At 49.4% G+C, this 25,296-nt stretch overlaps 8 protein-coding genes across 8 annotated transcripts; 4 read left to right on the top strand and 4 right to left on the bottom strand.

Annotated features, from left to right (window-relative positions):
- Positions 1-373: 373 nt before the first annotated feature.
- Positions 374-1,489, top strand: ABOM_003817 (mannosyltransferase complex subunit MNN9; the record flags this gene model as incomplete). Its single annotated transcript, XM_022530947.1, has 1 exon — positions 374-1,489. One exon carries the CDS (start codon positions 374-376, stop codon positions 1,487-1,489), a length of 1,116 nt encoding a protein of 371 aa, XP_022391094.1.
- A 556-nt stretch (positions 1,490-2,045) lies between these two features.
- Positions 2,046-3,544, bottom strand: ABOM_003816 (Zn(2+) transporter YKE4; the record flags this gene model as incomplete). Its single annotated transcript, XM_022530946.1, has 4 exons — positions 2,046-2,061; positions 2,136-3,063; positions 3,145-3,295; positions 3,431-3,544. The coding sequence occupies 4 exons, from the start codon at positions 3,542-3,544 to the stop codon at positions 2,046-2,048; spliced, it is 1,209 nt and encodes a 402-aa protein (XP_022391095.1).
- Positions 3,545-3,824: 280 nt separating this feature from the next.
- Positions 3,825-4,603, top strand: ABOM_003815 (nucleolar protein 16; the record flags this gene model as incomplete). The annotated part of the gene is made up of 2 exons (XM_022530945.1): positions 3,825-3,955; positions 4,012-4,603. 2 exons carry the CDS (start codon positions 3,825-3,827, stop codon positions 4,601-4,603), a joined length of 723 nt encoding a protein of 240 aa, XP_022391104.1.
- A 1,780-nt stretch (positions 4,604-6,383) lies between these two features.
- On the bottom strand, positions 6,384-11,006 carry ABOM_003814 (putative ABC bile acid transporter; the record flags this gene model as incomplete). Its single annotated transcript, XM_022530944.1, has 4 exons — positions 6,384-9,973; positions 10,025-10,538; positions 10,594-10,902; positions 10,956-11,006. The coding sequence occupies 4 exons, from the start codon at positions 11,004-11,006 to the stop codon at positions 6,384-6,386; spliced, it is 4,464 nt and encodes a 1,487-aa protein (XP_022391093.1).
- A 494-nt stretch (positions 11,007-11,500) lies between these two features.
- On the bottom strand, positions 11,501-12,052 carry ABOM_003813 (CinA family protein; the record flags this gene model as incomplete). Its single annotated transcript, XM_022530943.1, has 1 exon — positions 11,501-12,052. One exon carries the CDS (start codon positions 12,050-12,052, stop codon positions 11,501-11,503), a length of 552 nt encoding a protein of 183 aa, XP_022391029.1.
- A 4,594-nt stretch (positions 12,053-16,646) lies between these two features.
- Positions 16,647-17,869, top strand: ABOM_003812 (uncharacterized protein; the record flags this gene model as incomplete). Its single annotated transcript, XM_022530942.1, has 2 exons — positions 16,647-17,567; positions 17,636-17,869. 2 exons carry the CDS (start codon positions 16,647-16,649, stop codon positions 17,867-17,869), a joined length of 1,155 nt encoding a protein of 384 aa, XP_022391092.1.
- A 3,695-nt stretch (positions 17,870-21,564) lies between these two features.
- Positions 21,565-22,766, top strand: ABOM_003811 (glycoside hydrolase family 47 protein; the record flags this gene model as incomplete). The annotated part of the gene is made up of 4 exons (XM_022530941.1): positions 21,565-21,996; positions 22,054-22,144; positions 22,202-22,590; positions 22,644-22,766. 4 exons carry the CDS (start codon positions 21,565-21,567, stop codon positions 22,764-22,766), a joined length of 1,035 nt encoding a protein of 344 aa, XP_022391090.1.
- Positions 22,767-23,320: 554 nt separating this feature from the next.
- On the bottom strand, positions 23,321-24,775 carry ABOM_003810 (uncharacterized protein; the record flags this gene model as incomplete). Its single annotated transcript, XM_022530940.1, has 1 exon — positions 23,321-24,775. The coding sequence occupies one exon, from the start codon at positions 24,773-24,775 to the stop codon at positions 23,321-23,323; it is 1,455 nt and encodes a 484-aa protein (XP_022391091.1).
- Positions 24,776-25,296: the final 521 nt, after the last annotated feature.

Raw genomic sequence — 25,296 nt, 5'->3', positions numbered from 1 at the left:
GCCACAGCAAAACCAGGAAGGCGGAAGAAAGGGTCCAACCGAGCCAGACAGAAAATTGGGTCCGTGTGTCTTTTTCCGGAGAGCTTCACTAGACTAGAACATCGATCGTCTCCTTCGCCATCATTATCTCCGTCCGCTCCCCTCCGGAGACTACATGCGGGGAGTTGACCAACTACTGCCACTCGTAATCGAATTCGCTATGTCAGGGGCCAGGCACCGGACTGCTCTTATCGCTGGCTAACGAGGATTCGCCGGACCACGACTGTCGATCCCATATTGACCACGTTACGCACACCAATCCTGCGACATCATCTCAATCCCTCCTCGATCAACAACGCCCTTGCCCTTCTCCCCCGGTCCTCAACAGGCCACGATGGCCGTTGCACGCCCAATGCGACGCACAAGTCCCATCACCTTCTTCCTGGCAGCGTTCCTCGCCTTCGGATTCCTCTTCTTCCTCCTCTCCCCGTCATCCTCCGCCACCGCCGCAGGGGACACCTCGCAGCAACGCCGCGAAGACGCCGCAGACCACCCTCTCTCACCTCCCACCAAACCCTTCTTCAAGTCCCAACCCGTCCGCAATGACGGCCTCAAGGCCCCTCCCCCAGTCGTGCACTACGACCTCAACAAACTCACCACCACCAGCGACTCCGCCGACAAAGGCGAACGAGTCCTCATCCTCACCCCCCTAGCCCGCTTCTACCAAGAATTTTGGGACAACCTCGCGCACCTCAACTACCCCCACGAACTCATCTCCCTGGGCTTCATCATCCCCAACACCAAAGAAGGCTCCGCTGCCCTCTCCGCCCTGGAAACGGCCATCAGCAAGACGCAAAACGGCCCCATCCCGTCCCGCTTCGCCAGCATCAGCATCCTCCGCCAGGACTTCGAGCCCCCGCTGCAATCCCAGGATGAAAAGGAGCGCCACAAGCTCGAGAACCAAAAGGCCCGTCGCGAGAGCATGTCCCGCGCCCGCAACAGCCTACTCTTCACCACCCTCGGCCCATCCACTTCCTGGGTCCTCTGGCTCGACGCCGATATCGTCGAGACTCCACCGACACTCATCCAGGACCTAACGGGGCATAATTACCCAGTCATCGTACCGAACTGCTACCAACGGTACTACAACGCCGACCACAAGCAGATGGAGGTCCGGCCGTATGACTTCAACTCGTGGGTCGATAGCTCCAATGCTCAAGCATTGGCGGAGAGTATGGGCCCCGATGAGATTCTCCTGGAGGGGTATGCCGAGCTGCCCACGTATCGCACGCTCATGGCTTATCTCGCTGATACGGAGAGTCCCAACCCGAGACGCGTGATCGAGCTCGATGGCGTCGGTGGCACAGCGTTGATGGTGAAGGCCGATGTACATCGTGACGGAGCTATGTTTCCGGCTTTCCCCTTCTATCATCTCGTTGAGACGGAGGCTTCGCCAAGATGGCTAAGAGATTGGGGTATCAGGTCTTTGGGCTACCGGATTATTTTGTAAGTTTCCCCATTCTCCATTTCTTTTGTGATTATTATTATTTATTTTTTTCTTCTTTTTCAACCTGGTTCTTGTTTGGCTGGAGATGGTGCTAATCGGGTTTGGCTAGGTATATCACTACAACGAGTGAAGGGGCTGTCATGTTCTAGTTCTAGATTGTTTTTTTTTTGTTTTTGTTTTCTGTATTGATCGCTTGCATCCGCGCGCTGTGCGCAGGTTTGTTTTTGCCCTGGTCGTGGGGTCTTGTTTTGCATTTCCTTCTGTCTTACGATACTTCCTAAACTTGATGGTCGGATGGGCGTTGGTTTGTCTTGTATCATGTGGTTCTACGTAGAGTGGGATTGAGGTCCGTCTGGTCTGAGTTTATGTCTTGCCAGGCACGGGGCTGGCGCTATTGAGATAGTATTCTAGGTCCCATTACATACATACACGCGAAATCGTTTTTCATCTAGATGACTTTTGGTAGATGGTGTAAGTAGGTAGTCTCGTCTTCAAGGGTTGAAGAGCGAGTGCGAGTGAGGGTGTCGTGTTTGGAGGTTAGTATGCGAGGGATGTACGCTTAATCCCAAGAGATCCTGTTATTCTCGTTAGCAAGCCCAATCGCATACAATAGAGTGTTGACAAGAAGAGAAAAGAGTGAGCGACATACGCAAGCATAATCCCCGCCCCAAGCGCAACAGCCAAAAACTGCACAATGGTCTTTTTAATCTCGACCTTCTTATCCTTGCCCGTCTCCAGCAGCTCAGGGATCACAGACACAGTCCCCACATACAGGAACGTCCCCGCCGTAAAGGGCAAGAGCATATCCCCCCACTGCAAACTGGTGCCCCAAAGCCCGCTCACCACCCCCTCAGCAGCATCAGCAGCGGCGGCGGCGCCATGACTACCCCCAAGCTCCTGCACCGCGATACCGATAAAGGTACCCAGGAAGGCGCCGATGGCGGTCACGAACTGCGCGCCCATGGCCTTCTTCTTCGAGAATCCGGACTGCACGAGGAGAGCGAAGTCGCCGACCTCGTGGGGAATTTCGTGGAAGAAGACGGCGACGGTGGTCGTTGCGCCGATGGTGGGGGAGGCGTAGAAGGATGAGGACATGGCCAGGCCGTCGGTGATGTTGTGGGTGAAGTCGGCGATCAGGTTGAGGTAGCCGCCCAGTTTGACGCTGGGGTTGATTTCCTTTTCGGCTTCGGGGTTTGCGACGGCTTGCTCCTTGGTGGACTTGCGCTGTTTGAGGTCACCGGAGGACTTGGTGTCGGTTGAGGAGGTGCCGGTGGTGACCGCTGTGGCGGGTTCGTGGGAGTGACTGTGGCCGTGGGAATGGTCGTGGCCTTCGCCGCCAGTGGCGATGCGGAGGGTCTTGTCCATTGCGACGAAGGTGAAGAAGCCGACCATGATGCCAAGTCCGAGGAGGAGATTCCTGTTCGGTTCGACCATGACGAAGCGGACGTGGTCGGGGCTGTCTTCGCCGAGGAAGATCTCAGGTAGAAGGTGGAATAATGTGTCGCCCATCAGCCCGCCCACAGCGAAAGCTACCATCACGGACAAGGATGAGGGGTCGATATTCGGGGGGCATAGTGCTAGGAGGAAGTCTAAAGCTGGTTAATTGCTGTATAGCGCTGTTTGGGGGGGGGGGGGGGGGAGAAAATATCGGGACGTACTGGGGGGTCCGGAGATATACGCAGTGGCCAGAATTGCATTCACAGCTGGACTACCAGGGAAAAGGACGGCGAAGATCTTCGAGGTCAAGCTGGTGGTTTGGGGGCTAGTGGCACGCTTGTGTTCGTTGAGAGATTCCACAAGAGGGCAGTTCTATGTGTTTATTAGTATATTGTAAGATGTTTCTATGTACGACAGCAATTGCGTCGCAGATATCGGTATAGGCTCTCCAAGGGGGCAGAGGGACAGCGTCATATTTACCTGCAATTCATCCTCTATCTGGCCTACAGACAGCTCTCCCACGGGAAGGGCATCTTTAGCAACGGCCAGGACACTGAAAAGGACCAATCCAGCAGCCAGCGCAAAGGCAAGCCGACGCGGCGGAGAGAAAAGCCGAGCCATCGCAGCGAGAATAAATTCTGTACGCTCAGGAGAGCAGTGACACTCGGGATCGGAAGTAAGTGAGTGACAGTCGCATGGGGCCCGATCGTCGGACCCTTAAAACTTATGTACTGATGTAACGGAGCATTTTGTTATCGGGGATCCCGCGACAAACACGCCAAGACCGACAATGCAAACACCCACCAACCTTTTCGGCCAAATCGATAAGATTAATTTTCAGATTTCTTCAGCGCATCTCCCTGTTCGACATCGGATCCGTTAATACGCATAATCATACAACATGGGAAACCCGAGACAGAAGAGAAAGCTTAAGTCTTCCCTGCCGAAGCAGAAGCCCAAGAGGACCGGGATCCTCAAGAACGGCAACAAGAAAATTAATGTGCTGGGAAATGCGATCATCGCCGAGAATTGGTAAATTTTCCCAGTGCCGACAGTAACATGCGCAATGCTGATGTAGGTGTCTGTAGGGACCGGAACCTGACTCTTACACAAAACTACCGTCGTCTGGGTCTCACCCATCGTTTGAATGCCCCCACCGGAGGTTCTGAAAAGCGTTTCACGAAAAATGGCGTCGAGACCGTCCCGGAGGACTCTCTTCACATCAAGAGCAGCGCCCAAGCTGCTACGAAGAACATTACGCTGGGAGAAACTAGGGTCGAGCGCGATCCCGAGACCGGAAAGATCATCCGCGTTATTCAACCCGATGAGCACGAAATGATTGAAGTCGCTGGACGCAAGGTCCGCAAGTCAAACCCGCTGAATGATCCTTTGAACGACTCGACCGACGACGAGATGGAGGATGCTGGGTCGCACAGGAAGAGCTCCGCAAGTGCGATTGTTCAACAGCTCGAGCGCCAAGCAGACAAGGAGAGCAGTGCTGTCAAGGCGAAGAAACCCCGACACATGAGCGAGAGAGAAGTGGAGTGGGTTACAAGGCTGATTGAACGCCACGGAGACAACATCTCCGCCATGGTCCGTGACCGGAAATTGAACCCGATGCAGCAGACCGAGGGTGATATAAAACGGAGGATTCGCAAACTCAAGGAGAGCCAGCAATGAAGAAATCCGTTTGTTGCATTGTGTCACGGCGAGTTTGGCGTTAGACGGTTGATTTTGGATAAAAGTATGTTTATGCTGGGTTTCGTTCGACCATATTTGAGGTGGTCTGCTGGCTATCCTGGTGGTCTCAAGTCGTGTCATACCATAGAGTCGTCATTTATGTGCTGTCTGGCATCAATATCCAATGATAATCTGAACATATGCGTTTGATGAGTTACAAAATACAGAATACTACAGCCGCTTCTAGTATAACGGTGAACCCTACCCTACCCAAACTAGCTAGACACTGCTGAAGGGGATCACACCGAGGGCATTTTCTACGGGAGATGGCATAAACATGCCCTATGTGCACACCAGTAGCAGACACTGTTCACCTCCTAACCAAAAACACAACACACACAACACACAAGGCATATCACAACAAGCCAAAACCTCGCCCGCATCTCTTCTACTAGACCGCCTCATATCCCACTCTTGACCGTCCATCCCAACATCCTTACCACCACATATACTCCCCGACAAACTACAAAATGTCCACCATACTCCTCTTTATCTACCTCTTCACAATGACCACCCTCCTCCACCCAGGATGGGCCCAAACCAACCAGTACCTACCCTCCCCTCCAACCAAATCCCCCAAATCACATCCTAACAGCATACACCAGGCGAACACCCAAAAACCTGTGCTCAACCCCAGGCACCCACTACTGCACCCATGGCTCCCTCCACAGCTCGGAAATACTCTCCTGCGTGTCGCGCACCCGAGCCGAGCTTCGCTCTTGCAATCTCGTGTACGTCCCTTCAGAGTCTAACATCCAGGCGACTTAACGAATAGGGCAGTACTAAAGAACTACACAGATTGGCCCGGATCATCCCCAAGGGATACGAGGAGTGGGCTCGATGTACATCTTTCGCCTCTTTCATATGGTTTACGGGGCACGGTATAATGCTAACGGGGGAAATAGGTTATGAATCCTCGCCCGTAGCTGGGGATGCTATTTGCGCGTTTAATGGGACGGGATATACGTGGAAAGGAGCTACTGTTGCGGTCCCGGGGACGGGGATTTGTGAGGATGAGAGTGGTTCGATTGATGGGGTGGATTTTGTTTCTTTGGGGTGGGAGGTGAGTTCCACGATGGGTTATGGATTAGGGCCCGGATCAAGTACTGCGCTTGTGTCCTCTTTGCATGGCGGCTGGAGTTCTTTCCAGCCCGTAACTACGTCTGGGACTGGTGATGTGGGTGAGTCGGGACAAAACCAGAGGAATCTACGGCTTTGTTTTGATCGCGGGAGGTCGAGGGCTGTGGATCCTGTAGATTGGAATCGGGTTGTTACAGTGCTTGGTTCGGGGTCAGGTTGGACGTCCTTGGGTGATGGGGTCGTCGGATCTCAGGAGACTACTAGAATCGGTGGAGAGGCGGTTGCGTCTGGGTTGGGGTTGGGTTCTACTAGTACTCTTGGGAGTACGTATGTCTCAACTTCGCCTGGCAGTTTACCGGTTTGGAATGGTACTTCGGTGATTGGGTTTCCTGTTGTGACTGGATCGGTGGGTGGGGTTGAGGCTTTGGGAGTGAAAGGGGCCTGGAATGTGTATGCTTTGGCTGTGATCTGGGCTTTGGGATGGGCTTGGTAGGCCTTTGTGCATGGTGTCTCGTGCAGTGCGTTAGGGATTGTTTGCAGAGGTATGAATGGAATACTAAGTACTCTTTGAGGTACAGTTCTGCGGGATAAAGTAAATGGGCTCTATTCATCTAGTCCATAGTCCTGTATAGTAATATATTCACGTATCCCTTACGTATCCCTGTTCGGATACTCGCCCCTGATCCAGAACAACATAGTAATCCGCGTCCTTGATGGCTTCCAATCTGTGCGCAATAGTGATGACAGTTGACTCTTTCATTTCCTCTCGAAGGACTTGCTGGATCTCCAGCGAGCTCTCGTGGTCGATGGACGCCGTTGCCTCGTCGAGTATGACAATCGAGCTCCGGCGCAAGACTGCCCTTGACAGGCCGATCAGTTGTCGTTCGCCTTGGCTAAGGTTTCGACCGCCAGCTTCAACATGAGTCTCCAGGCTCCAGCCGTGTCTGCTGCAGATGCGTCTGAGGACGTCGGAACACTCCGCATCGGTGTACTCGCCAGTTGGATCGAGGTTGCGACGGATGCTTCCCGGGAAAAGCACAGGATCTTGCGCAACAAATGTTACCCGGGTCCGGAGTGCTTGAGTGCTCACCTGCGCAATATCGTGGTCGTCAACTAGGATGCGGCCGCCATCTGGGCGAATCACATTAAGAAGTGAGACTGCGAGGGTAGACTTCCCGCTTCCTGTTCTGCCGATGACGGCAGTCGTGGACCCGCCGGGGATGCGGAGGGAGATATTGTTCAGCGAGGGATCTAGATGGGGAGCATAGCGGATGGTAACATCCTCGAAGACAATATCGGAGCCGAATTTCGGCCAAGATGCCGGTGGCTCAATGGTGCCTGGAGATTCTTGCTCGATGTGTAGAAGTTCGTCTACTCTTTCAACCGAGACAAAATCCATCTGCAGCTGTCCATACTGCTTGCATAATGCATGCGTAGAGTCCACAAAGTTATTCGCTGCTATCAAAACGAAAGCGGCCAGCCCAGGAGTGACATTCGTATATAATGCAATGGCAGTCAGACAGAACGTTGAAAGCGCAGATAGACTTTCGAAACGATACATCAGCCAGCTCTGCAGCGACCAGTAGAAGTGGTCCATGCCCTGAAACTTATCCACAACTGCGATGACTCTATCCTGGAAGCGGGATTCCGCATGGAACGCACGGACAGTAGTTAGACCGTGCAACAGTTCTCCAAAGTTAGAGATTAGTGGACTCAGAGACACCATCTCCAACCGTCGTAAGCTTTGTGATGTTGGGAGGAACCGTAGGAAAGTAAAGATAAAGGCGGCAGTCAGGACAAACGAAAAAGCAAGAAACGTCGGGGTAACGGAGGCAATCACCAGAAGTGACGAAACCCACACAATGGCCTGGAAGAAAATTCGCTGGAATTGTTCACTGATATTGCCGTCGACCACACCGATGTCAGATGTCAACCGGTTCATCAAACGCCCGATAGGAGTGACATCGAAGAAACGGAATGTGGCATGGCTGACACGCAGCATGACCTCCTGAAACATTGTTTTCCCCGCGCAGTAAACTATGACAATCATCATGAGCTGTGAGACTAGGATTGTTAGTGATTGAAAAACTGTGATGGCAAAAAATGCTACAAGCCATGGTCGGACATCTTGAACTGGTGCCGGAAATTTGTCAAATGGATTACCTGGCTTCCACTTGAGCACCTGCGGGAGGACTAATGGCTCTCCCAGTCCTCCTATAGAAGCCTTTTTGTAAGATGGTAAAAAACCAAATAATACAACCGGTTGGTCGTGATTATACGCCTCGCCCCATTCTTTGAGGAACCAGGATTGACCAACAGCTGCGAGACGATACATGGCGATGAAGACCGCCAGGACCAGCCACCACTTATACTTGCCAGCTCTTATGTAGTTCCAGTAGACTTTGGCCTTCACTCCCCATTCAGCCCGGTGTTCCTCTTCAATAAACTTGTCTGGCACTGCGGCCTTATCATCCAGGTCTGCTGCTTCATTTGGAGTCTCATCATCCGAAGATTGAGATGAAGAGGATTCTTCTGGATCATCGATGCTAAGGGTCGAGGAAATAGCTTGCCTATCCTCTACAGTAGCTCTGCCACCATGAAGGTGAACAATTTGGTCTGCAATATGACGTACCAAAGTGGTGCGGTGAGTAACAAGGACAACTGTACGACTTTGCATCAACGGGCCAGAGAAGCATCTGCGAACGATGGTTTCGGCCGTGTTATGATCCAGGGCGGATAAGGGGTCGTCAAGATATAATATTCTCGCAGAACTGTAGACTGCCCGTGCAAGAGCCACGCGTGCCTTCTGCCCACCCGAGAGGCCAATACCATTCTCGCCCACAAATGAAAGGTCGCCATGTTTGAAATTAGCCAGATCTGGAAGTAATGCGCAGGCTTCGAGAACTTGCTTGTAGCGACGTTCATCATACGTGGAGGAGAACAGAATATTGTCACGGATACTCATGCTCTGCAACCATGGAGTTTGAGAGCAATATCCGACCATCTCCCTGGGGGTCTCAGAGACACCGCTTAATCTATCAAGTTCACCAAGTAAGGCTTGAAGCAGTGCTGTTTTCCCAGCACCTACTTTACCGCAGATGACTGTCAACCCCCGTGAAACTGTCAAGTTGATATCAGAGAGCACAGGTGAAGCTCTGCCAGGCCATGCAAAGTAGCAAGAATCCAGCACAAGTAGGGTTTCGGCGTTGGTTGCTATTTCTGCTTGTTTTTCCTTGTCGGGTTCGGCCATAAAGTCCTCTATACGTTCCATGGCGATAGATGCATTGATGAGCACTGTTATGAGACTAGGAATTTCTCTTAGCCGAAGCTCCAACATCGTGAAGAGCTGTAATGCCGGAAATATAATGTCAATACGTAGGGGATTCCCAGCCAGCAATGTATAAGCATACAAGGCCACGACCGGGAAAAGCCCACTGGCGAAGGTGTTGACAAAGCGGATTAAAACATTGAAAAGACTCGTCACGATGCGAAGGTTCAATTCAGATTGCCTGGCATCCATAACCTGACGGAGCCAGTGGTTTTGCCAGCCATACCAACGAAGATGGCGAAGGGCCTCCACGAACTGGGATGATATTTGGAGTCTAGTATCCGTCGCTAGTCTGCGCACTCTTTCCCAACGAAGGAGCATACGTGTTATGAAAGCGTTTAAGACCTGAGCTACCAGGATAGCGGAGATCCCAAGAAAGCAGGAGGGCCCAAGCAATTTCCAGACGAGGACTGTGGCAATGATAAGACCAAGGGGTTTGTCGACCAAAGTGTCGACTTCCCAGAACCGTTGGGCCACCTCGTAGACATCTCCGCGTAGCAAATTGAATATCTTTCCCATGGAAGCTGCGGTCTTCACTTTTTCTTTGCTAGTGGCCCGTTGCAGCGGAAATAGTCCACACAGCTTCCTCTGCTTAGTATTGGGCGCCACTTCACCGTTACTCTCCGCATTTTGCTGGTGCTCGTTTTCGCCCCCTCTTTCTGTAATTTGCTGATCGAAGATATTCTTCCTCGATAATGCCTTCTCGTATACCATCATGATCATTTCACCTCTGCTTCGTTCGTAGCAGCGTCTACCATACCAAAGGTTCAATACCTGGGACTGCGCCGCAACCAAACGAAGCACTAGTGACAGCAAGGCGTATGTCAAGGCAACACGTTTTGGTGTGTCAGGGTTGCTCATCGCCTTGAGGAGCTGTTGCAGAAGCACGGGGGTTGAGAAGTCTGTAAGGCAAATTAACACCAACCAAGATCACGGAGTAATGAGACACGAACCACAAAGCATCTGCACCGTAGAGATTCCGGTAATGATTAGAACATCGATGCCATTTGCTTGAAGGAGTCTAGATATGACAGATCCACGGAGTTGGCGGAACCTTTCATGCAGTCTACGATGCTGAAACTCGAAACCTAGGAACCAAACATCATCCTCATTTAACTGTCTGTTCTTGCCGGCTGTCATCAGCGGAGCCATCCAAGACACAGTAAGAAATTGCCAAAGTCGTAGATTGTCCTCCGGGCTACGAAATTTGCTCGATGGCGGTTGGCCCACGACGCCAATATCAACGCGGGGAAGTGAAGGTCCACGGAATGGCATAAAGAGGATAGTTGCGCAGGCAGCAGCAGCAGCACTAGCGGCAATGTAGTGAGTATAAACCCTCGACACTGTATACGCGTCACGATTTAGTATGAATGCTGTTTCCACTGCCAGCTCTGCAGCAAAGAAAGATAACATGGATACTGGACAGGACTTTGGGCGTTCTATGGCGATCAAAACAATTGCCACTGCCTAGATCATCGCTTTTACTTAGTGTACGTTGCGCGAACGAACAGCTGTGACTCACCCAAGATACCAGTAGCATAACACTGGTCGGCGTGGGCGCGTATGGTACAATTTTCGTGAGCTCAGCTGCGAATCCAACTGTTGAGAAGGCAAGCAGGACAATCACCCATCCCGTTCTTTGTCTTGGCCTCTCTGATGGCAGCTCAGGACATGGTGGCTGTTCCGCTACGAAAGGCCGCATCCATTTTGGACACTGAACCAAAGAAGAACGATTGAGAACATGACTCAATCCAATAATCAAGACTATGATGCCCGGAATAAGAGAGACATATCGCATCGCACATGCTGATAACCGGGCATTGGCCGAGTCCTGCGAGCGAGTTAGCAACAGCGAACATTCCCCCATCGATAAGAAAGACGTACCCAAACGGAATGGCAAGAATAAAGAGCATCATTTTCTTTATTCAGAAGCATCTGGATGGTTTTGGTTGATCCTTCCGATTGTCGTCCATCCGAGACATGAATTGAGTTCCCAACCACTGAAGGATAAGCTTCCCCCGCCTTCGGACGGATGCGGTAATTCACTGCCTGGGCGCGGACCGGGGTATTGCCGTGTGCCTGAGGCTATCCCAGTATCCTCACCGCCTAGAACAGTTGGGAAAGATGTACAGAATGTCTTCATTGTGTCCGAGTCTGGCCACATATATGATTGAACTAGTAGGTAGTGCTGGTTGCACCAATGCACGGTGTTACAGGGTATCCGAAAGTTGGAGTCAACACTTCAAGTTGTGCTACTTTTACCCCATTACTGTGTGTTCCACGGCTTGTTTATAGTATTCTTCCGCACAATATATATCATAACCCGTGTACTTAGTATGTATCTGATCCACTCATTTCATCGTACGAAGCAAAAATGTGGCAACGCAGTGAGATGTAAGAGCTATGACGGACCACACATGAATCCTCCCTTATTTTCTCATATCACTCTGGTAAGCAACAAGCTCCTGACGCAGTCGAGACAAGCCCTCCAGAACAGTTGCTTCGCGGATACGCTCACGAGTTCCAGGGAAGTTGAAGGGACCCCAAGCTCGGGTACCAGTGGGTGAGGCAATGCCGATATATACCGTGCCAACAGGCTTTCCATCCTGAGATGCGGGGCCAGCGACTCCGGTTGTCCCAATTCCCCACGCTGTTGCGCTGTTGCCACAAGTTGTGATTTTGCGAGCGCCGTCGGCCATCTGGGTTGCGACACTGGGGTCGATTACACCCCGAATAGTGATCAGTTGTGGATCGACGCCCAAGAGCTGCTGCTTGAGAGGTGTTGCATAGGATACCACCCCGCCCCGGAATACTGCACTTGAGCCTGGCACAGAGGTGAGTGCGGCCATCACACCACCTGCTGTCAGGGATTCTGCGACTCCAAGTGTCTGGTCAGCCTGCCCAAGCATTTGGATAACGTCGGTAGCTATATCAAGGAGCGTTTCGGTGCTTCGCTGTGTGTAGGCTGGAATGGAAGCCATCGTGGATTATATGGTAAAAGATCTGAGATAATGATGCTGGGATAAGTATGAAGATAGTATTACCGTGGAGGGGGCATCTCTTAATATACTGCGACCGGAACTTGGGACATTGGGGAACTTTAACAGATACTAGGTTGATAGATTAGATGCATGCAAGATTCCAGAGCCCCTTTGAACACGTAGATACACAATAAACTATAAAAACCTACAGGCTCCTATTCGTACATATCCGAAGGCTGCACCCGTTGCTGTACAGAATAAGAGCTTCAACCAGCCAATGCTTACTTTCACTGAAGCAAGGTAACAAGCTTTCTAATAGTTAAACGTGCTTTTAGTATTCGGACAGGCCAATACAAGGCTACATAATTGTCTCGCCGACCAAAGGATTGCGGGATTACGAAGCAGTGCTGCCTAAAACCTTGCTATTGCTATGACCGGCATTGCTCCCCAGGGACGCCAAAGCAAACAGTTGCGTGTTGTTTTCTCACTTTTATTTCTTTTACTTTTCTCATATAGCAGCAGCAATTGTAAATAAGCTACTCTGTAGTGCACAGTCATAGCAAATCAGAAGTCTGATACGGAGACTGCTGACACCTCAACGCGTGCGTTCAGGGTACTTGTCAAGCTTACCCCCTGCGCAATTGATGGATGATACCTTAACTACAAAAGCCCCACAAGGATCTATTCTGGATTCTGGTGGCCTAAGAGGTGCATGGACTAACCTGACTTTGGTACTGTAATTCCTGCCTAGAGCAGGCTGAATATTACACAGGGCTGTGATTGTTTCTCAATCTTTTATCAATGTTTTAAGAATTGAGTCTTTCGTGGCTAGGCTGAGTCAAGAATTAATCACATCACATAATTACGTTAGCGCTGGAGTACATATAGACTGAAAGAGAACTCATGTGTTTACAATTCTGTGCCTAGTGTTTACTCCGTGAGCCCGTCCTCTTCTTCTCATGTCAATGATCATGACCCACTTCATGAAATCAGAAGAGAGCCACGGTCAGCTTCCCAGCATGGTTCTAGACCATAGTTGCTCTGATCACATCCACCTATTGCCGTGCCCCTGCGGCTAGAACTCTGCCGCTGATCGCTGTAAGAAGGAAGATAACACGCTGTCCAACCTCGATGGCAAACGTTTGATAGAACTCAAAATTTACCACAATGACATAGAGCCATCGAAACAATGTACCGCGCTCCCGATCTCGCAGGTCAAACTCTATAAAAGACGGGATGTCAACAGGAAGGAATTTGAGTCCTGGGTCGATAGACCAATCGAACCCTACGTGGCAGGTTGGGCACAATTGAAATCTCTGCGCCGGCCTGTGTCTGAGTACAAGACCCACACTTGTTAGTTACATGATGGCTATGCTAAGGGGCAGTTCATGCGATATAATCGGAAGACCGGGTACAAGCTCATGAGTAGCATGGCTCGGTTTAATATCGACTACGCGCTCTCAGACCACAAAATGCGTGGACACATGGTTTGGGCTCTATGCAGTATATTTCAGTACTCGAATGGTGTACAAGAGGGCATTCGACTCGTACGGGAGATTGAAGATGTTTGGCATTGCGATTGCAGCACAGACAGCAGCCTTCAAACTAAATTTATTGGGTGGCCGGAACCCAAAGTTGATGAACCCACACAACCGAGGACTTTTGTATAGTCCAGAATAATGGGCATTATGTTTCTTTGAATAACGTAGAATTATTTGTATAACCGTTGTGTAGGCGAAGTATGGCTTTGTCACCCTTCTCGAAGGCGATGGCCTTTTGCTTTGTATCACACTGACGTTTCATGCGCATCGCTACCAGTGCGAGGGCGGCGACTGCAGAATCCTGAGCAATAAAAAGAGGTTCACCGTCGATGTCGTGTTGAAGATTATCAAAGCAAGGGATGAACGGTGCAACTGCTCCATCCTCGGAAGCTGGCAAGCTCAACTTCACCAGTGCCATTATAGTGGAGTCTGTCGCCTTGATAAAGGCAATATGCTGAGAGTTGGCAGAGACCGATTCCAAAGTTACTGCTCCCAATATCTTGCCCGGATATCGGTTAACGAGGTAGGGATTGTGTCAGGCTATATTCCCTCCTGGTAGCGCGTAAGCCTTTGGATGTCACAATCCACCATTTATTCTCCACCGTTGCGAAGATACTCCAGGTATGATGCATGTGTGAAAATGATCCTCGCCTCGAGTTTGGCGAATAACGTTTGGGCGTGATGTTCCATGGTGCCATTGGCCTGGAGCTTGACCTATTGTCGCCCCATCAACATTACCCATCGAGTCATCGTCTTTCCCTGTTGGGTTCGGTATGAGCCTAGGTTGCAAGTGGAACTATTAAGGAAATTAAACACCTGGCGTCGGAGCTTCTGCGCTTCTTCACGCTTATGCTTGTTCTGTGCGTCCTCCGAAGTATAGTCTATCCATCTGGCATTGAATCGAAATGCTACATGTTTTCGACTCTCCTGATCAGCCGAGAAGTTTAGCGCGAGGCTGCAAGCGAAGAATAGGAGTTTCCTGTCTTCGTTTGTGAGAAACGGTGCGTCATAATCAAGACCAATTCCAATGCCCCCGTTTATCACAAAATGAACGACAAGGTAACTGTCTTGCATGTCGTCTCGATTGATGCCCCTTCCCAAACCGTTCTTTAACGGACATGTTAGCAACTTCATACCAGTGACGTGGCTGAGGGCGTGAAGTTCCAAGAAAGCCCGATGAGCAGACTTGCTATCGAGTCTAGCTGTAAGCTCAATGACGAGCTGGCGGGAAACCTTTCCGCCTCTAACTTTTGAGACGCAGATTGACACCGGTTTCTTTTGGTAATCAGCATGCCGAAAGAAAGATATTTGCAGGTCTGTTATCAGTGCCTATGATTCTCAGATAGAGTTGACCATAATTCCACTGAGCTCCATTGAACTCCTTAGCATCAGCCTTTTCTTTGGCCTTCGTATCCTTGCTTTGGGAAGGCCGCGGAACCTGGCATGTATTAATGTGCGTGTCTTTGGTGAAAGTAATTCCAACTCAGATATGCCTGGTAGAAGAACTGCTTAAACATCAAGTCCAAACGGCCATAGCCTTCCTCAAACGGCGCCAGGCTGAGCTCTAAAGGCTTATTGTGGATACCCGGGGCGGGTGTAGCGTGTTTGTCGTCGGTTTCCGACGCGGCGGCGTCTTCAACTTCCCATTCGGAGCTCATTTCGACTCTGTTGTGCCTCCAGAAGAAGACGTTACACAACGGTTCGTTTCTAATTGGTTGATTAAGTATCCCTGTACCGTCATCCCGGAAAACTTGACTTACTTTTGAACTGTCGATGTAGTTGCCAGACTGAATCCAACGAGATCTAGGAGGCGTACTTCATGCTACTAGTAACAAGAAGGCGAAGACAGAAAGACTCCTTGCCGACGGTCTCCTGCAAGTCGTTGAGCATAAGGAAAATATTACGGTTTATCCTCCGGAGCGGTTGAAGCAACGGAGACTCGTTCACCTTATCAAGCTTGCGTAGGAAAGACTCGGCACGGTGAGCGAGCTTTGAGATGGGGTAAGGGTCTGGAGACGAGCAACTGCGGCCCGTGCCGATGCAGGTAAAGCGTGGCAGATCTTCCTCAGACATGCCCAGTTCCCCGGGGCACGCAGGCCAGAGGGTCAACCATGCCGTCGGTAATTTCAAATAGTACTTTGATGCAGCGGCCACAGGGAACTTAGTCACAGTCAGCGCAACCCAGATGTATCACCAACGGAACAGGCCTTACTGGGGGCGGCGGCAGGAAATCGTACAAGGGCCGCAAGGACGCAGCCAGGCCGGCTATAAATGACTCCAACTGTCAGCTTACAATCCAGAAAAACAGCGAGATGCATACCAGGCCAATGTCACCCGAAGGGAATCCCAACAGAACAGCCACAGGGGCGCAATAACCTAATAATCCCACAAGTTAACTCTCCAAGGGGTGTGCGTACTAGAGGCTTAGGACGTGAGGATGAAGAGATGGGATGCTGAGAATTTACAGGAGAGACGACCACCAACGCAAGTGAAAGCTTTACTCATGCACACAGAATAGATTTCACTTTGTGGGTGAAGCCCCCTTTATGCTAGTGGTTTATAGTGAGCTTTCCTTCCAGATCACTTTTGTTTATCTTCACTTAGCTCTACCTTAGCTTATCATTCAATCTGGATCGACCTTTTGCCCCCGAGATATAGTCTAGTTCCTTCACCACGATCTTTTGCTTCTTTCCACTAAAGCCATGTCACGCCCTACCAGGACTCCTAGCTTACCATCATCTTCCCACATTGCACCCCGTCTATTTTCGTCTTCCCATAGCCAGAGAACTCAGGGATTCTTTTACTGGCCTGTTTCTGTAGGCGTCTGCTGGAGTTAGTGGCAGATATCTAAACCTACAAGAGCAAAGTCATAAGCGAATTATGATCTCATCTGACTTCACTTCATATTTACATCATGTGATTCGAAGGACCAAAACTTCCACCCCATCTCAGCCTCCATCGTTCCTTCTAACCTTTGCATACCACAACTCTTGACCGTCATGCATCCTTCTTTCGAGTCCCCTTTCTTTCGCTCCTTGTCAGCTCCTTCAAACATGTCGTCGGTAACTTCAACGCCTCAAGCTTCGGTATCTGAGGCTCGTATACTCGTACAGGGTCTCATTAGACAAGACACACCCGACGATGAAGCCCAACGAAAGTTAGACAAGACCATCGAAACGATCAAGAGATATCTCTCAAGCCGCCATCGGGAATCCAGTTTTGACCTTCCACTCCATCACGAACTGATACACTCCAGACAGATCACTCGGCTTCTTGACAACGCTGGAGCGAGATACTACTTCCACGAAGATAATCTCTTTATTTATGCATTGCCTACTTCTATCCATGAGGCCTTGGGGTCATTTATTATTTCGTGCTTCTCGAGACTGAAGAACGAGATCCTTACGCCGGAAGAAGGGAGAAATCTCCATTGCGGAGCTCCCTCACTGCATCTTGATGGTAAAATAAAAGGCAAAGGCACCAAGCGTCAGGCATCAAACAAATCCCCCGACCTTTCATTTACGTTCTGGGACCCACGGGCATGCCGTCGCTACCGTACCGTTATGTTTGAATCGGCCTTCAGTGAAACATATGATGATCTTATACGGGATATGAAGCAATGGCTCCTCCATGGTCGTGGCCAAGTTCAGCTTGTTATCCTGGCAGATTGCAATGAGGATAAGAAACAGCTATTGAACCACCAGAAGAGTGATTCATTTAGAGCCTGTGCCGCTAAGATTGTGAAGGGCTTCGGGGACCCGCGTGGACAAAGTAAACATTACGCCACTTTGTCACTGACGGCACGCAACGATGTTCACCAGGACCAAGCAACAGAGATCCCCAGCGCCACGATCAAAGAACTAGATTATGATATTGTTGATGTTGTACGAGTCGAGGATTGGATCGGTCCAATCACCGCCGATTTGGAATGTTGGGTGCTAAAGGACTCCAAGCCTTATAGAAGAGGCCGTGTTGTGCGTACTTCACCTATAATAATTTCCTTTAGTTGCAGCCACAGCTAAATATAATGACTTTTTATTAGCGAGTGTTCCCTGAGCTGACCGGAAGCTTACCTCCTATCTACGCTGGCGATATAATCCCCTTGCCCTGCCAAGATAGCTTGCCGAATTTTGATGCGTCACGAAGGTTCTACTTGGACCCCGAGGAGTTTCGACGTCATTTACTTCAAGGAATGCATGATGACGCTGTTGAGCGCGCATATAAATTTGCATGCTCAGAGAGTTGGGATGATGAAGATGGGAATTATGAGGAGTAGCCGCAGGCATGAATCACTCTGATTTATACCACATTCTTAGACTAATGCTTAACGTCAATGATGGACAGCTGCGATGGAGAAGGTACGCTGAGTGTGGCTGCCACTAATCGCTGGAGTCATGTCTTATGAGCTTTGTAGCTGTTTAATTCATCGTTATGAAATAAGTGACATGTGAGAGCGTTCAAATTGGTGTCGACAAAGGGAAGTAGATTGACGCCAACCCGACTTCAGTATGCGGTTTAGACTTTTTCGGTCGTTCTTTGACTAAGGCTACTAGTGAGAACGAAGAAAAACATAGCCATCCTATTCTTTCCTGATTCTCGAGGACGAAGAAAATAAGACCAAAAATAACAATAAAAAAGCCCCGAGTTTAATCTTCTTTAATGACATCTCTTGTTCCCAGTAAACCTCTAGTTTGATCCGTGAAAAGGAATAATATGATGAACTATTGTAATATTCTTTGCAGCAAAGACAGTACGATCTAGTAAATGAACATTGATGTAACGGCTAAACCGTGGACTGCAATAGAGACCGCCTAATGTACACAGTAAAATGCTAGGAGTCTACAGTGAGAACGGGACTTGTGTATGATAAAGACAAAAATATAAACTCGAGGGAAGTTCTTGAAGAGCTCGGAGCTGCTATTTCTGACACAGGACCACATCGGTATGAGTAAGACATCTCGCCGAGGCTCTTCTGAATGCTGTGAGCAAGCACAGAACTGAAACTCTAGAACTTATATCCCTTGGTTTCGCCCTCGTGTCGTATTGTATGTACGAAGAGGTCATTGCACTACGTGCTATCATGAACAGGCTTGCCAGGCCTGGTTTTACTGTATCTACTCATTAGTTAAGAAGAGAGTATTAGAAATTCATGTAAACTATCCCTTGGCAATATTATGCGGTACGTTCAAAAAACACAGGACCCCATCGACCACTATCCCACTAGCCGCTGAAGTCCAAGGAATGACTCGCGCCCAAAACGCGCTCTGCGATGAATTCAAAGTGTTCACGGACATAGGTCCGGTCGTAGTACATAGATAAATGCCAGATACTAAACGATATTCGGAAAGAACAAATGACTACACTATATATGACAGTGACTTTCGTTGAACATTCCCCTTAGCAGATTTTCGTTCACCCGCTAGATAATGGTATCTTCACTATCCACTACCCTTTCACTATCGACGGCATCCTCATAATTCCTCATTCTGGCCCACGGTTCTGCAAGCCCTAGACTGTTCATTCATCATTCGGCTAGTTACTCTAGTTTAGGGAAAGCCGCAGCTAGAACATCGGCACGCAACATCCGTGACCCTGGAACAGGGGGTGTCGCAGTACAAGGCATGCCCACAGTTGTACTTGACACACATCTTGGTAGAGGACTCGCTGGCGGTATCGGGAAGAAAGAAGGTCTTCCGGACTTGTTTATCGGGTAACTTGGTAGAGTGATGTATCCCCTTAGCAACTGCCCCTATAAGAAGGCGTGTGATTTGGCGATTTATAGGTGAAAGATATACCTGGATATGTGTCCGATGGAGACTTCAAAAGAGCACGCGGGGCTGTCTGGAGTTGCAAAAGATTCGATGTGTTAAACTGTAGGCGTTGAGAAGTAGTGTAGCTAGGAGCTGGTGAGCAGTACTCTTATATATGGTAAGAAGTGATGGTCTACTGAAGTGATATACAGGAAGGAAAAGAGTGTGTCGCCTGATACAGCCTGCTGACGGAGTAGAAGAAGATGGGCAAGGCTGAACTTCGAGCCTAGCTCCAATAGCATCAGTCAAATGCATATTAATATTTGATATCCTCCACATGACCTTTCCACATTTATGCATGGTGCCCAAACCAGCCTACTTATACCTGCTTACCTAGCTCGTGTACGTGAGGGGTGGCAGCTGGGCGAAATCCTTCGATCCTGTAGGATTACACCGTGCGCTCGGGCCAGCGACGGGCCCAGTCTTTTGCATTCTAGATTCAAAAAATTAGAATTTATGAAAAATACTGATCCTCACTATCATGGCAGCTTAGAGCCTCCGGATAAAAGAATATTATGCCAGTTTATAGTCCAATCCGTTCAAATAGACATCTATGGCAGGGCCGCGCCCTGCTTGGCAGTTCATACACTTCGATGCACGTGCGTGGTCGCACTCATGAATGTTTTTCTATATGTATTTATTCTTCTCAGGAATTATATTCTGTGACTTGCCTGTTTTCTTTTAAAGCCATTGATACCCGTTTCAAACAAGGGCGGTCTCCACTGCTTGCATATCTTGACGATAAACAATAGAATGTTTCGAGGATAGTTAGATTTGGAAAGAAAGTAAAATATACCTTCACACACTCTGCTCCAGAATACTAACTCTTTGCTGTATTGTAGCTATTCGCTTCCCCCCCGGGCCGTCGGCTCTCCAACCGACCCAAGGAGGTGCCGATGACTGCATATATGCCAAGAGAATAGACCATCTAACGGTATAAGTATAGTCACTCGAAATGCAGATCAGCACATGAAGAATATTCACTTACTTGTCACCCTGCCACCGATCGCGACCACTCCCTCCGTAAACAGGAACTCAGCCTCTTGCCAACGGTGCCGTACATCGATGTGCTATACTGGCGGTGTTGTATCTTCAAATCTGTCGCTGGACATTACCATCACCAACACTGATCACTTCAGCCGAGTGGTTCAAGTAACGTTGCATTTCCTCCTTACAAGACTACAAAAATCCGAAATCATCGAATGGCCACCACAAGAGTATGATACTTGGGGGTTAGACTCTGGATACTACTACTGGTGCAACGGCACATTGGTGCAGCTCAGGTATCGCACTTAGATGAACCCGCGTGGACTCTCTTGGATCTATAGCTCTTTAGTTGGCCCATGTGACTACTCTATGGGCATATACGGCGATTGGCCGAGTCAGCCGGAGCCCATCATACTGGATCCTGATGGTTTTTCCAATGCTCTTCCAGTGCTCACCCGTTAGAACATAGCTGGGATAGAAGGTAATATAAAACCCATAAGTAAGCATAAATAGTTGCAAATAGGTAAGATAGTTCCATTTCAACACTTAACAAGAGCCGCTTTCCCGTCGGGGGCCAAAGCGATCCACCCCACAGCTGTGACAAGATTAGAGTTTCTAGTGTGCGGCCCGGTTGATCCCCGGCGGATTCCCCACAATTCAATACAAGGTTAAGCTTAATTTGTTGAAATACTCGGTATCATGTTCCCAAAAAAAAAATTAAGCAATAGTTGGATTTGACAAGACTAAAACCAGGTTTCCATGACGATCTAAAGGCATTCACTCAGTCTTAACTTTTGTCGACCCTTCCAGGTATAAAAGGCTCAGAGATGTGGTATGCTATATGGTAGAAGCCGCTTCATGAAAGTTGTGGCCATTAACTCTATAGGGTTTCATTCAGGACGGTGGCCGTACAAACCATTTTGACCGTGACTGTCATGGAGATTTCTGCCTTATTCTCAACATCTCTTTCTTCTGTACCCCAAGTGTCATTTTTCAAGCCGTACACTGGCCTGGAGCTCTATCAGGCACTACAGGTTTTCTCCTAATATATGCTTCGTCAGATTATCTCAACAGTGTCTGGCAAGCTGAATAGCCCACCTTGCGTGAATAATTATCACTGATGCCTCGAACAGGGCAGGATCACTTTCATCCCGCCTCTAAAACTAGTTCACAAATGAGCCCCAGCGGTCTAGGGTGGATCATTGTCGACAGCCTAGATACATTGATGATTATGAACCTGACCATGCGGCTTTCCGACGCCCGGAAATGGCTTCACCGTGGCTTGACTTATAATCAAGGTCAGGGTGTAAACACTTTTACGATGACCATCCGCATGCTTGGAGGACTCCTGTCTGCCCATTACTTGTCTAATGTGCTTCCGGACGTTTCCTCCCGTCGAGACTATGTATATCTGTCCAGAGCTGTCGATGTAGCAGATCGGCTGCTTGGTGCATATGGCTCCACGTCAGGGATTTCATATGCGAGCGTTAATGTTGGGACCCGGGAAGGGCTTCCCTCTCATGCAGATGGAGGTGCTTCATCCACGGCTGAAGCCACCACACTCCAATTGGAGATGAAGTATCTAGCCCATCTCACCGGGAAAGTGGTTTAATGGTGTAAGGCCGAACACGTCATGAAGGTTATAGATGATCATCGCATGCAGGATGGCCTTCTCCCGATCTTTGTGCACCCGGATACTGGACACTTCAGGTCCAAGGAAATTCGTCTTGGGAGTCGCGGGGATTCATACTATGGTATCCTCGCATAGCAACCTCTTTCACTGGAAGGGGAAGGGGCTGATGTGAATACAGAATATTTAATCAAACAATATTTCCAGACTTCTGGACAGGAGCCAGTCTACCGTGAGATGTGCGAAAAGGCATTGTCCGGGATACAAAAGCATTTAGTGACCTCTACAAAGCATTCAAAGCCGCAGTTTATTGCCGAGTTGCCACATGGCATAGCTGGGCCATTATCCCCTAAGATGGATCATCCTGTTTGCTTCCTACCAGGCTCCATCGCGATCGGCGCGACTGAAGGGCTAACTGAGAAGGAGGCGCGAAATATGCCGGGCTGGAATTCTCAGAAAGAGCAACAGATGCAACTGGCACGGGAGCTTATGAAAACATGTTGGACGGTGTATGCAGTCACGGCCTCTGGTATATCTCCAGAGATTGCCTGGTTTGAGATCGACGAAGTCGTATACAACCATCATCTCGTTCACCAACCATGGCTAGAAGTAACGACAATAAGTCCTCCTGGGAGCAAGACCTGAACATCAAACCTCTGGATGCACATAACCTGCAGCGACCAGAAACCGTTGAGAGTCTTTTCTGGATGTACCGTGTCACCAACGACCCCATCTACCGAAAGTAGGGATGCGAGATCGTTAAGGCGTTCAAGGAACACATCTTTGCACGATGTTGTCAAGGTCCCCAAACCACAATGTGATAATATGGAAAGCTTTTGGCTGGTAAGAAGCAGATTCTCCGGCCTTGACTGGCTGAGTTCGAAGTTTGGTGGCACTACCTCATTATAGGCCGAGACCCTGAAGTATTTATATATTCTTTTCTCTCCAAGGGAATTTCTCCCGCTCACCGAAGTGGTTTTCAACACTGAAGCCCATGTGTTTCCTCGATTTAATCAGGCCAAATTCTAGACAGGCTGGAACCGTCGCGAACTTTGATGTGTTGGAGCAAGGTGAATCATCCCCGAATGTAAGCAATGATTTGGTATTCTGTTTTTTCGTCTTCTCTTTCTCTGTTTTCCTTTTTTTATCTTGTCTTTTATTTTACTTTTAGTCAATATTTGGCTGTCGCCTGTTCAAGATGAGTCATTGAGTTAGATCTGTTGTTGCAACGATCACCCAATGTATATAGCAACTGTGTCACGGGCCTGGCCTGAAAAGAGAATTTTGGGATAAAAAGAATCTAGTCATCAGTAAATTTTGGCACCTCGATATCTGAATTCTCAAAAACGGCCTTCCAGTGCGCGCGGACAGTGTCGCAAAGTCCACTTTTCGACTTCCAAGTCTCAAAGACGGACTCCATTGTGCACGCCACCGACATGGTCTCCTCCCAGAATCTCCGCTCAACATCAAACCCAAGCCGCCTCATAGCCTCTGGTGGATAAGTCCACAATCTGGTAGGATTTCCATCAAACCCCTGCAACTTCGCATCCAGAAGGTCCTTCCCGGGGTTGAATTCTGGAGCACCCGCATGAATAAAGTAGACACGAGGTGGCTTCGCCACGGATGGATCCCGGACTCGCCATTTGCCTTGGCTTGTCAGATCATAGTCTTGGATCGGATCTGCTTGGACGTATCCTGCGTTGATCGCGGTCTGCGAATTTCCGGGCTTCAGGTTTCCGAGATCAACCACAGTCTCACTGACGGCGTAAAAGCTCTGGTTTAGGGCGGTCGCAGCGTGGAGGAAGGTGTCTTTGTCACCTGCGCCCGGTGCACCCTGCCCGAGAAGGGAGTAATAGTAGTTGGGTCCGTAGTAGTTATAGTAAGCAGCAAGGAGTAAGCTACGGGTATGAGTTGACTTGGAGATAAGCATTATCCCGGCTTCAGTAGCTTGTCGTGTTGTCGAACGGGGTTCGGGCTGACGCGAAATGTTGAAATATACTGGGGCAGCTGTATTGGCCCAGAAGTCTGGCCAGGTCACCAGGCCGGTAGATGCGAACGGTTCAGATTGGAGTAGTGCCATCGGGTCATGGAGAGGGGCGCAGTCGGCATCCAGCCATAGCAACTTCTCAAATGAAGAAAAAAGCATGGCGAAAGACTTGATCTGGAACCCCTCTATTGGCTGGATCCTCGCGGTCTCGTTCCTATCTGCCAGTATCTCAGAAAGTACCAAGCACTTTGCCCCCAGATGGGGTAAAACCACCTCACAAATATGTGCTTCATACTCTGTCCGATCCTTCATGAAGAGTTCCACTGGTAACGTGGATCCAGTCCGGCGCAGCAACGATAGAGACACCACGAAAGTAGGCAAATATGTGCCTCCGGCTGACGACACGATGCCTGCTGTTCCCGGAACGAAGGCATCACCGATATCAAAATTGTGAATGGCCTGAACAAAGCCATCGTGGGCTGCCTGCATGGGCTGTAGGATTTCATCCACGTTGGTAAGGAGGTTTCGGCGAGGAGTCTCGTGTACTGCGTCAAATCGTGGGAGGCCTGGGCTGCCGTTCTGCATCGGTCTGGGGCAATCGGGCACATATCTTTCTAGTAAGGGATGTAGATGTTGCCATAAGCGAGACCGCCTCTCTTGTAGTGGACGCACTAGATTTGGAGGCTCCTTATGCCAGAAATAATATGCACTCAGGAGGCAGAAAGCAGCCAGAAACGCCGCAGCGATGGTTCTGCGGCGGGCCAACATTCTGTCGAGGTCGCTGAGACATGGACAGAACCCAAGAGAGGCGCGACAAAAGAGAGGGGAATTAAAAGGAGGCTAGAGTGACAGGGGACCCTGTCTTGTATCACACGCTAAGGCTGACTAGTAGCCAATACTCCACACGTTTTGTCGTTGACTGGTGCAAGCGCAGACACTGTTGGCTGATCACCCCGGTCTCTATTCCTGTTCCTGATAGGGCTCAGTTCCCCCCACTAGGGAGGAGCGATGTTATGTCCCGAAAGCTTTAGCCTGCCCGCTATGTTTTAATTAATTCGCTCGCGTTGTAACCCCCAAGTGCTGCTTCCGAACACCCGACGTTCCACCCTTTCAACAGGTGTACGGCGAAGATGAGAGATATCACTGCTATTCCAATGCTGGATAAAGCTTTCAATAGACTGATGTAGCTTCAGCGCACGGTGTATTATAAGATATAAGGAGTTCTATTGGATCTTATAGTTAAAACGGAAAAGAATTACTGATCTGGTATGAAGTCGCTACGAGAATTA

The sequence above is a fragment of the Aspergillus bombycis genome, assembly GCF_001792695.1.
Source record: "Aspergillus bombycis strain NRRL26010 chromosome Unknown contig00024, whole genome shotgun sequence".
NCBI lineage: Eukaryota > Fungi > Ascomycota > Eurotiomycetes > Eurotiales > Aspergillaceae > Aspergillus > Aspergillus bombycis.
This window is presented reverse-complemented; position numbering and strand designations above follow the sequence as displayed.